The sequence below is a fragment of the Equus caballus genome, chromosome 19, assembly GCF_041296265.1.
Source record: "Equus caballus isolate H_3958 breed thoroughbred chromosome 19, TB-T2T, whole genome shotgun sequence".
Lineage (NCBI taxonomy): Eukaryota > Metazoa > Chordata > Mammalia > Perissodactyla > Equidae > Equus > Equus caballus.
The window spans coordinates 66,379,197-66,391,236 of NC_091702.1; the positions used below are offsets into that span (position 1 = coordinate 66,379,197).

Consider the following 12,040-nt stretch of genomic DNA (forward strand, 5'->3'; position numbering starts at 1 on the left):
AATCCACTTCTTCGTCTTATGTGGTATTGGGCGATGATGATTTAAGGGCACTGATTTCATAGGATATATCTATATACTTTACAGCAAATCATATTTCAATATTAAAACTGTACATATAATATTTTAATCCTGTCACTTGGTATATACCACTAATCTAAGTTAGAATTAGGAAAACAGAAAACTGTTTCCCATTCAATCATTAAAATAAAAATCTTAAGGATCAAGTCTACCACCATTGATCCCCAACCATGGGAAGCAGGATCTAATATACAGGCTTGCAACTTTTGACCATGAATATTCTTCATGGGGTTAAAATGTTACAGATCTCCTCACGTACTACGCTAAAAAACAGGAAAATACTTACTGTAAGCATGGCGATGCCTGAAAAGGTGAATTGCAATATCTCAAACAGCAGGTTGTCCATATTTAAATAGTGCAAATATGATTCAGCATCTAAGATAAGGCTGGGGTTTGATGGGTTGATGGCACTTGACAATAGCCGCAAGCTTCTCCCGGGGTTCTGAGACCCCCCAGATTGGGAACAGCTGCTGTAGTAAAATAACCCCTGGGCCTGAGTCCAAGTTTCAGCACTTGGTCACTCTGTAAGCCCTGTCAACCTCTCAAAACCTGCTCCCTCAGTAAAATGACAGAAGAGAGAATACGGGCTGTCCAACTCTAAAGATCAAAGATTAGACCAAAGTGTGTATATATTACCGCATTCATCAAAGACATGGTGGAATTCCCATAGTAGTGCAAGGGGCTCTTGAGGTCAGAAAAGTTGTATTTGAAACCAGCAAGATGAACTTCATGACATATGTGAAATGCCAATGTGATGGCAATAATTCCTGTCGTCGGGTGTTTGCGTTTCTGAAGAGGGAAATGAAAATTTTTTTAAAAGATCCAAAAAAGAGATTTGTTTCCAAAGCATATCTAAGTGGCCTAATCTTATAAAATAGGGACTTCTGAACAATTAATCAGGAGAGAAAGAATTAAACCCTCATCGTGTCCTAAGGCTCAAGCTACCAACAGTGAAGACCCTAACTGAAGAGGACATAAAGTGTGACCAAAATCATAGCAAGTCAATCAAATAGGACTTAACTGCAGAATTAGCCCAGAAGACAACTGTCAAATAAAGGAAGACTGAGGCTCAAGAAGGATGCCGCTGCCGTATCTTTAAAAACATGCTGAGTGAGGCTCCTTTTGGAAAAATCAAAGCCTGAGAATTTTGAGCCCATGTATGAAAACGTAAGGACAGCTTACTTTGCTAATGGCTAGGATCATGGTAAAAGGCTTCATATAATATAGCCCTAAAGTAAATCAGTTTTATAATCCTAATAACGAGCTCAAGGGAAAGACTGACCAGTCAACCTCGGTGACAAAGTGTAACAGTATCTGAGTAGAAGATAAAGAGTCCAGCTGCGTACATCATGATGTCACAATCTCAACCAGGCCATTATCAATTTAAAAAGAAAAAAGGAAAGAAAGCAAGCAAGCACCCCCTTCATGTATATGTATATCCTGAAAAATGCTGTCATAGATATTTGGCAAAAGGGTCTTCAAAGTTTCTATTCTCAGTAGGATGGCCTTCAAAGGCAAAAACAATATATATCTTAAACACAATTCAATGAGATTTCCTTTCAATTAAATGTTTCTTAGAGATCCCATGGAAATTACATAGATTATGATTCTGAGAGAAAAAAAAAATAAACACCAGGAGGTGAGCATGTCTGAAACCCTAACAGCCTTCTGCATGAGCTTTTCTTCACCTCGGGCACTACTGTGGCTCCACCACGAGCCTTTGCCATCTGCCAGGAGAGGAAGTTAAGGGTTGAGTTAAAAACCTACAGGTTGTCCAACCTCACCAACCCCATCAGTTTTCCGTCTCACATTAGTCCTCATGTCCTCTACTTCTCTCCTCACACTTAAGAGTACTTCATCCGTCATTAGAATCACTCTCCTCTTCTGCACCGGTCTCCCACAGAACCTATGTTACTACCTGATGGAATCTTCACCCAGGTTAAACCCACACCAGAGCAGCCGAACAGGGCAAGAAAACAGCATACTTGCCTGATCACACATTACATTTGTGACCAAAGTCTCAAGCGGGCATCTGGTGTGTCCAACAATCCACTACATTCCCCTAGTAAATTTCCATTCCTTCTCTCCACGACGACAATTTTATACCTTTCTAGACAACAGAAGGAATCGGACGAGAGCGACATCATCTTCCCAACTCCAAACCCACCTTCCCCTCGCCCCATATTTTCAGTGCTTACTCCTCCTCCCTGGGTGGGGTGGCCCTGTTCTCACCCACAGCCAACCTCTCTCATGCACTGCTTTATTCCATCTCTTCTCTCAACAACTTTGCTTCTACCATTACGCACTTTCTCAATATTTTCCTCTATCGAATTGTTCCCTTTAGCATACAAATATGTCATCAATCTTTAAACAACAGCAACAAAAACAACCTTCCTTGATCCCAAGTCCTCTTCCAACCATTTCTCTGCTCCCTTTTCTAGCAAAACTCTATCACAGCTTTGCCTCCGCTTGCTCGTGCCCTACGTTCTCTCTACCCTGTTTCCTGTGGACCTTCTTTCTCTTCATATTCTTGTGCATATCACCAGCATGACCCCCACACCCCCAGAACCAGGGTTTATGGTCCGCGCTCCACCTCTGGATGGCGTCTGAATGGCTGACCTCTCTGAAATACAGCTGTGTCCTTTTGGCTTCTGGAACCCCGTGTCCTACTGGGACTTTAGTTACAACTAGTTCTAGTGTCATCTCTAAGTAAAAGCAGGGTCTTCCTGTGCTTTTGGAGTTAAAGACACTACCTAAAACAAGAAGCAAGGGATAAATCTGATCTTACTTCACCTGAGAAAATAAGAGCTGAAAAGTCACAAAACATACATTCAGAAGCTGTCCTTTCCTCTCAAAATTACTAAGAAGCTGTCCTTTCCTCAAAATTTCTAAGAAATAGGCTTTACATTTAAAATACTTATGCTTTTTGACTTGGGAATTCCACCTCCAGGAATGCATCCTACAGCACTCACACAAGTGTGCAGAAAAGCCCTATAAGCACATGCATCTCTACATTATTTATAGAGGAGAAAAGCTGGATATAAACCCAAATGTCTATAAATAGGGGAACAGTTAATTAAATGGGGGGGGGAATAAATAGCAGAACAATACCTGTGATATAATCAATTATATGGAACCGTTACATTGAACAAACAGAAAGTGTGTATGTTTGTAAATGTGTAGAAAATAGTCTAGAAGGATATAAAAGGCAAAAAGGCTGGGAGATAATGTGAGTTATAGGAGGAAGAAAAGAAAAGGATGACTTCCTTTTTTTTGGTATTCTTTTCTAAGTTGTTTGATTTTAAGCATGTAATACTTTAGAATTTTTTTATCACGCTAAAGAAAAGATACATGATGTGTGCTTATTTCTTTGGATTTTCCCTGATTAGGGCAAAATGAGAAAAACCTCATTTCCGCTGAGACAGCATGTTACACAGCCACTCCAGCTTCAGAGGAAACCGGCTCTGTGCCACTCCAGGGTCTACAGGGTATTGGTTTCAAGGTCATGTTGACAAACGGCACTATAAGAGTCGCAGTCAATGGGATTCCTTCTAATTAAACAATCTGGAGTTTCAAGAGCTCCCAATATTGCTCTAACTTTACCATTTCCTGAGAACCCAGTGCCAGTGTCTCCTCTACGACCACAGAAATATCTCTGGACTGCCTCATCATCCTTCCTCACCTTTCCTCTGGCTTTCCTGTGATATTTTCACCAGAGTGCTCCAGACAGTTCTGTTTAGCCAGACCAGCCCTGCACTTGTCCTGAAGCCAGTCCCGCTACTCTGCGCACAGCCTGCCCGTCACCCCCTAGTCAGATCCTCCTCGCTGCAGAACAGTGAAGACGAGGTTACGAGGGCTGAGCCACTGGGCATGCAGGAGACCCCAGGAGGGCCTCACGGGGGCAGAAAACCCCCTTCACTTAAGGTTCTTTTCCTCACAACCTGAAAAACATAAAGATCCACAGGTATCTAATTTCACTAACTCAGACGCGGCCCTCAGAAACCTCCTCATGAGCAATGGCTCATACAGTTACCAAGAGCCTGGGAGACCCTCCATCCCGCCCCAGCCAGATCTCTAGTTTCCAACTGTGCAAAGAAAACACGTACCTGATTTTTGGGAAACACTTTTGGGAAATGAAGCAGTTCATAAGCTGCTGTTCTGGTGATGAAAGGATCTAATATTCTGATTTGATAAGGTTTGTAGATCAAGTCTAAGGCTGGTTTCTGCCAAAACCCCTTAGTATCCTGAAATAAAGAAAGAATATAGAAAGTAGAAGATTGTGGTTGTCTTCTGTCCATAGAAGAAAAAACTGAAGGTAATCGGAAGGCAGATCAATTTTGCCAACTTACTATTTTGCTACCCATCAGCAAATCATACAGCCACTTTAAATCAAGTGGCTTAAAAGCAGTGAGAATCGCCGTGGTGTTAGGATCCCTGTGATTGGAATCTGTAAAAACAGATTCTGGATAAAAAAGTCGGAAGGTTGTCCTTCTCCCAACATCCTCTTCATGTCCTAAAACAGGACCGTTATTCATTCTGTGGGTAGGAAAACACAAGATATGTAGACGAGGGGCAGGATGAGCCATTCCCATCACTGTTCTCAGAGGCTCCAGAGCTGGACCAACACCATCAGCCATGCACCCAGTGCTCCCAATCCAAAAGGCATCCGTCAGCCTTTCACGCGTAAGGACCAAGGCAATAATTCCCTTCCATGAAACAGCTGTTGCATCAAAGGCAGAAACTTTCGTTTGTATTTGAAAATTAATTGAGGAGCCACTGATAATTGAGTCTTAACTCCAGGAAAACTGAAGACTAAATAAACAGGAACACAGAACCCCAGAATAGTGAAGTTAAGAGAGACCTTGGAGGACACCAGACAGAACCCCTTGGATTTACAGAGAAGGGCCCTGAGGTCCAGGGAGATAGTTACTTGCTCAAGGTGACACAGTCATGTAGCACATGAACATGTGTGTAAGTGACTGACCAGCAAGAATCACATTTAAGGTGATTTGAAGACCCATCACAATTACTGTGCTCTGAAATAAAGTAACAATGTAAAATTGCTGTTATACCTAAAGCTGAACCAAATGAATGTCTATTGCTAGAATGAACTAAAGAACCACAAAGGATTTACTGTTGGGTTTGAATATGCTCAAAGCCAAGGTCAGACACACACTGTTTATGCACATGCTATCAAGGCATACATGCTATTAAAAGAAATGCTTTGTTTCCCAAACAGTGTCCCCTAGGAGGATAAATCCTGTTTTACCCTTTGCTGCTGACTCTATATAATATAAGACAGACTTAACACTTGAGATGGCTTTCATAATGTGCCCGCGGCAATTTCCCATAAGGACGTGCTGCGGTTCTGGGTGATCAGATTTTAGACCCAAAGGTAAAGAAATTTCTGAGTGCTTCCAAACTGTTTTGTGATAAATTTTCACAGCTTCCTCAAAATGGATAATAAACAGAAAATAAGGTGACCTTGCTGTGCAGAAACCCTCAGCAGCTTGTAACCCAGCAAAACCCCCAAGCAATGCCGAGTCATCCTAATGCATTGCCCCAGTGGGAAGGTTTTGCACTCTTCAAAAGACAATTCATAGGCATTTCCAACACACACAACTTACCCCAGATGATGACCTGACTTCAACCTTTCAGTGAGAAAACAGGGATAGAAATGTCCTCATTGCCCCACCACTCCATCTATGGGACTCTTGGTAGCTGTAACCACAATCCCATTACAGAGAGTCAACCACACTTGTGCTCTGGAGCCCGTCCCCTCTCTTTACCGCTAATCTCTTTATTCAGTTCCATCAGTTTACAGCATGCTCCAGAATCTCCTATCTTTATAAAAGGAAACAAAACAGAAAATCCTCCTTTGATTCCATACCATCTCGGGCTGCCTTCTCATTTCTCAACTCTACAGCAAAATTTCTCAACAGAGTTGCCTGTACTGGTTTCTCCACTTTCTCGCCTGTCATTCTCTCCTCAACCCACACCAGCTGGGCTTCTCCCACCTCATATCTCCAAGTCTGTTTTTTTGAGAGAATCAAGGAGCTTCAGGTTGCCAACCCAGTGGTGAACTCTGTTCCCGATCTTGCATGGCCTCTCACCAGCAGTGGACATGGTTGACCCCTCCTGTCTTCAAACACTGTGCCCTCTTGGCTTCTGTGATTGCCTTCTCCTGACTCAGTCACTGACGGTGGTCCACCACCTCACTGGTGGGTCCTCTCCATCTCTTTACTCCTTTTCCTTTGCTCAGCCTCTAAGCTTTGAGCACTTCAAGGCTCAGTCCTGGACCCTCTTCTCTCTCTCAGTCTCTTCCTGGGAGATCTTGCCCAGTCTATGGTTTAAAAAACAGCTTACAGGCTGCTCACTATCAAGACCTTAACTTGTTTATCCAACTGCCTACTCGACTTATCCACTGCAAATCTATTAAGCATCTCAAATCTAACACATTCAGACAGAAATCTTAATTCTCCTCTAAACCTGCTCCTACCCTAGTCTTCCCCAGCTCAATAAATGGTACCACTCTCTGGCCAGTCTCCTAAGCTGAAAAGCTAGAGGAGGTATCCTCAGTTCCTTTATCCCCCTCTCTGCTCACATCTAATACATCAACAAATCCTGGTAAGTCTACCTCAAGAACATGTCTCACTCTATCCACCTGCCTCCTCTCTGCCAGGACAATCCTGTTGCAACCCACCATCATCCACCTGAATACGGCCACCTGCCTGGCCTCCTCATTTCCACCCTTGTCCCTCATATTCCATTGTCCATGCTGCAGCCAGAATATTTTAAAGATATAACCAGATGAAATTTCTCTCTTGCTTAAAAAGTCCTCAGAAGTTTCCTAGTGTACATAAAATAAAATCTAAGCTCTAATGCTAGTTTACAAAGTCCCACACGGCCCACTCCTTGCCCACCTCTTCAGCTTGGCTCGCAGCACTGTCCCCAGCCAGCTGCCCTCCTACGTCACTGGTTTTCTTGCTGCTCCTCTCAAACTCAGGACCATTCAGGAAGCATTCTCTGCCTGGGCTGCTCTTCCCTAGCCTTCATACGGCTGGGACTATGGGGTCACTTCAGTCCAGCTTAGATGTCTCCTCCTCAAAGTGGTCAGCCATTCTAAAGTAGCCACTCAATCATTTCCTGTTGTTATGTTTTAATTGTTTTCATAGCATTTGTTATTATATTTCCTTATTTAATTAATCACTGTTTTCTTCCCCTCCTTAGAATGGAATCCCAACAAGGAACACGAACATTGTTCTTGTTCATGGTCCGTCCCCCGTGGCTGTGACCGTGCCGGGCCCATCAAGAGGACTTCATAAATATTTGCTGAATGAATGACCTGAAAGCTAGGCCTCCTCTGGCCAACAACTGGGAGACAAGGTTGTGTAATGTACGTACACACATCAAAGCAGCATCTCCTCCTTCTAAAACAAAGCTCGACTAAAGTAGGAAACCATATTCTTAGAAACAATTTCAGGTTAGCAAATAAGAAATAGATTTACCTTATTATTACATCATAGGAGTCAATTTTTTCTCCTAAAGTCTTATTCTTCAAAACTCCTCCATTACCAACCACCACGCACTTTTTACACGGCACGCTGTTGGGTAAATAGACAAGGGAAAGTTTGAGCCATCTTTTATAAAACTGGGAGAGTCCAAGAACGCATTCATACTTTCAGGAACCCAAGGCCAAATTTCACTTGTTGTACAAGCCGAAAAAGAACCAGCCGTGACTTACAGGACTAGGGATGTATTAGGAAGATACCGGATTCAAGAAGTCACATTCCCTCAGAAGCACACCATCGTTACCAACCATGAAAGCTTATCGGCCCATACACAGTTCCACAGATGATTCTCACAACTCCCCACTGAGATAAGTAAGCCTGATTTTCCCACCTTACAAGTGAAGAAAGGGGCTCAGAAAACTGTTAGGTGACATTTCAAAGCCAGACTCCCAAGACGTAGGGCTAGGATTTGGATCCAGACCTTTGGATTACAAACACCCGCGACATAGGATTCTGTGTGGGAATATTGACACGTGTGCTTGACAGTCCAGAAGTGCACATTCTCACCAGTGTTACCCACTCCCCTGAGACTCCAGCTCTGGGTCGCTGCTGCATCTGATAAGTGTGGAGATGGACAGTTTGGAATCTGGCGGGGAAAGTGCAGCTACTTTGTACCTGGCCATGCTCACTTAAATTCCCCAAACATGCCCTGGTCCTTGGAGCTTAACCAATACAAGAGAAAAGTTCACTCCCTGTTCCCGGCAAAGAGCTTTACAGTAGGACATGAGGTGGGACTTCCCATTGCTGGGTAGGACCATGGCTTGGGTCCCCTCGGCTCTCAGCAAACATGGCCTGGCCCATCCCTCTGCAGACTCTCACCACCCCCTGCCTGGCCTGGATAATGACAAAATAGATCATGTTCTTCTCCTGTAGGGACAAAACTACAGAGGGCAAGGCCTTTGAGACTGTCCTTCCAGGAGCCTCATGACAAAGAAGTATAAAGAAAAAACTGGGGCTAGCCCGTGGCCGAGTGGTTAAGTTCGTGCGCGCCACTGCAGGCGGCCCAGTGTTTCATCAGTTCGAATCCTGGGCGCGGACATGGCACTGCTCATCGAGCCACGCTGAGGCAGCGTCCCACATGCCACAACTAGAAGGACCCACAACTAAGAATATACAACTATGTACCAGGGGGCGTTGGGGAGAAAAAGGAAAAAAAAAAACTGCTTCTGTACGAACAATGAAATCCAGACTGTCAGGCTCTTAGGAAATTAATGAGCAGCAAAACTGCACAAATGCTGTAGGCTATTTAACTACGGAGGATGCCGGAATGCAGGAACCGCTGAAGAGAGCCAAGCACTGGCCCTGTCAGGAAGGAGCGACAATGTGCACATTCCTATACATGTAAATTTACCTTTTTTACTCAGAATTTGTTTAGCTTACCTATTTTTATTGGATAAGTTTTTAACACTTTAAATTTTTTAAAAAACACTTTTTTTTACACATTTTAATTTGGGACTCTTAGCTCTCAGATATTAAAGAGTGTGTCTAAATCAGTGTCTACTTTGTTAGAAAAACAAGAAGAGCTGGAGTTTCACAGCTGGCAGGGCCTGGAGGCGGGGCAGAGGCTGTCGAACAGACACTCCTTGAGGATGTGCCCAAACCTCCTGTCACCGCCGTGTCACAATGTGTTACAGATGTTTATTTTTTAAATCTGTTTATTTGTCTTTAACTATGAGAGTAATAACGTATCTCTAGATGATTTTAAGCGCAAGTTCGACATTAATCCCAATTCCAGGAAGGCAACTTTATCAGAGGTGCTCTGCTGTGCGGCCAGGCGGCTCGGAGGAGCCGGGCGCGCTGGGAAGCATTCGAACCCTCTGCTCTCTGGGTACACTGCCATCATCCTCACCAGAGCCATCCCGGGATTGCTCCATAGCAGGGCAGTTCCTACACACAGCCTGCTGGGCCCTTCCTTCTACAACCTCGGGGTCAGTTTAAGACGAGTCAGCGGTTGAACCTCCTGACACTGGCTCCATCTCCCCACCGGAACGCTAAGCAACACTGGGCACGAGGCAGGGAGGGGCTAGGAACAGGCAAGATGGCAGTAACAGCTCTGTTCCTGCATGGCGATGGAGGAGGCACATCCATAGTTATGGTACCTAGTCTAACCCTCTCCCTTGAATGAAGGCTGGGAGCCACTCCCCTGTCAAGGGAAGGGGCTGCCTGCCCTGAGCCCAGGGGCCCCAGGGGTTCTAGCATCCATCATGGCCTGGGGTCCCCAGCCTGACACCAGGCTGCCTGACTCCACCACCACCAAACACTGGGGCAGGGCCAGGAGCACAGACACCACCAGGCCTGCCCCAGTGCTCTTCCCTGGAGCCTCAGCAAAGGACTCCCGACCCACGTGCCTCGTCTCTGAAGCTGCCTCCAGAAGGAGGCAGCTCAGCTCCACCCCAGACACAGCCAGTTCCATAATCACTGTTCAGCAATGAACTGACAGGCTGAATCTCAATGTTGTCTAGGTCAGGCTAGATCACATTGTCATCAAGCCCTAGAGCACATGTGGCCAAAGGGCATGGTGATGAGAGTAGCTACCATTTGTCATACTAGTATGTCACATCCCTGGACCTCAGTCAGTCTCAAGGTCCTGGATCTCCTCTCATGGACCCGACTGAGCCTCCCAGCTAAGAGGAGAGGGGGAGTCGAGGGCTGCAGGCGTATCTCTTCCACAGGAGTCCCAAGGATGAGCTACAGAGAAGGTCATATCCAGCCTCTCCAGTCTCCTCCCACTTATGGTCCCTGCAGGTTCAAAGACTTGAGAGAAATGGAAAGAACTCATATAGATACTGCCTGCCTCAAGAAAACTTCAATTCCAAAGATACTTTAAGTTCAACGGCCGCCACATTTTTAGGAGTTCCACTTTCCATCTTCTTCTCTGCCAGCTTTGCAGGGACAGACAGAAGGACAGGAGGCTCTTTGCCAGAGGAAAAGGTTGCTGACACCTTTGAAAGGAAATCTTGTCAATGAAACTTCACTTTCCTCCTGGTGAGGGACATTGCAAAGACCCACACATGTTTCTGAGGATCAGATCTAACACTAGAAACTCCTTTAGGGGTTACCCTAGGACCACCCTTTGGTAATATCATCTGATCTGCAGCTGGAATCCACAGTGGCAATACGTAATGGGACAGACACACCGTCTGAGCCCACTCCTCCCCAGCAGGCACCCACATATTACCAAAGGAGTGAGTCCCCCCTCCGCATCTTCCTCCCCCAGCCTAGGCTCCTGGCTTCCCCTCTTCCTTAGATGTCAAACAACAACTTCCACTGTCATCAGGTGACTGTGTGACTTCCTTGTATTTAGTTACCATGACTTCCATGCGCAAATGGCTGCGGTGAGCTGTGAGGCCCTGGAGGGCAGGAGCCGAACCACTTGTCTGTGTCCTCCAGTCTACAACCTCCTGATTCACAAGCTGTACATTTGAAATTCGGTCTGGTGGTGGCATTCAGTGTGGGGTCGTCTTCCTGCTTTCCCTCTGGTCCTTCTTCTGCCATGGAAAGTGGTAGGGGATGCACTTGCCCCAACAGCCCCCGGAAAGCAAAAGCATTCCAGAGAGCCTGACCCTGCGGAGATGGAACCGGGAGAGCTTGCACTTCCCCAGAGGGAAGGCACTTTCCTCATCAAGGCAGGCAAACCCAGGGGAGTTCCTGCTCTCTGCAGTGAGAACCGTCAGCACCATCAACATCGAGACAGCAGGCATGAACCGTGCTGGTCTCAAATGACCTGGGATCCTCTTTTTCCGCATGCTTCCCAACGCCCACTTTTCTCTTCAGCATTAGATACATTAGAATATATCACTCGTCCTTCAGTGTAGCCTGTGACCATAGGTCACTCTGGTCCTATTCCCAGCACACATTACCCCTTGAGTCTCGCTCGCAGAGTCCTGCTTTCACAAACCTATGTGGGGAGCACAATCCTCTGCCAACAGGTTGGTTAGAGGTGGCCACGTGAGCCACCCTGAACACTAAGTTAGGGAAGTCTATTCGATGCTCTGGAAAAGGTTTTACCCCCCCAAGAGCATGGTTTGAGCAGAACACTTTTTTTTTTCCACCCTTCCTTTCTGCTTAGATGTGGACATGTGACTACATGAGGTGAGAGCAGCTGCAGCCATGTTGCAACTAAGGGAAAGACAGAGTGAGCCCCAGACAAGCTGCGCTGACATCACCGACTCACTAACTCAATCTCCTAACTAGAACCACGCCCTGTAGATGTGCAGGCCGTACACAGCCCAACTGCAGGTGTGCTGTTCAGAGAACTACCCATATGAACTGGCACTCGGAGAGTTGTGCAATCCAGTCTGTGCTGCCACATGCAGCCCTGCAAGCTGGAACCACAGACCTGCAGACCTGAAACCACACACCTACGCGATATGGGAGATCACAGATGTCGA

The 12,040-nt window shown here is 45.7% G+C and overlaps 1 protein-coding gene across 48 annotated transcripts in view; it reads right to left on the reverse strand.

Moving 5' to 3' along the window:
* The window catches only part of ST3GAL6 (ST3 beta-galactoside alpha-2,3-sialyltransferase 6), an 85,410-nt gene that overhangs the window by 27,115 nt on the left and 46,255 nt on the right, over positions 1-12,040 (reverse strand). For 24 of the 48 annotated variants that reach the window (XR_011429344.1, XM_070243932.1, XM_023623950.2 and 21 more), the window contains 4 exons: positions 7,587-7,682; positions 4,428-4,614; positions 4,185-4,322; positions 715-867 (listed from right to left, as the gene is read on the reverse strand). Coding sequence is in view for 33 of the 48 variants with exons in the window: in XM_070243932.1 (XP_070100033.1) it covers positions 715-867; positions 4,185-4,322; positions 4,428-4,614; positions 7,587-7,682 (574 nt within the window). In the remaining 15 variants the exon portion in view is untranslated. Of the gene's footprint in view, positions 1-364; positions 549-714; positions 868-3,760; positions 4,020-4,184; positions 4,323-4,427; positions 4,615-5,705; positions 5,800-7,586; positions 7,683-12,040 lie in introns of all 48 variants that reach the window. The other 24 variants (XR_011429347.1, XR_011429348.1, XR_011429343.1 and 21 more) reach the window with 7 other exon arrangements.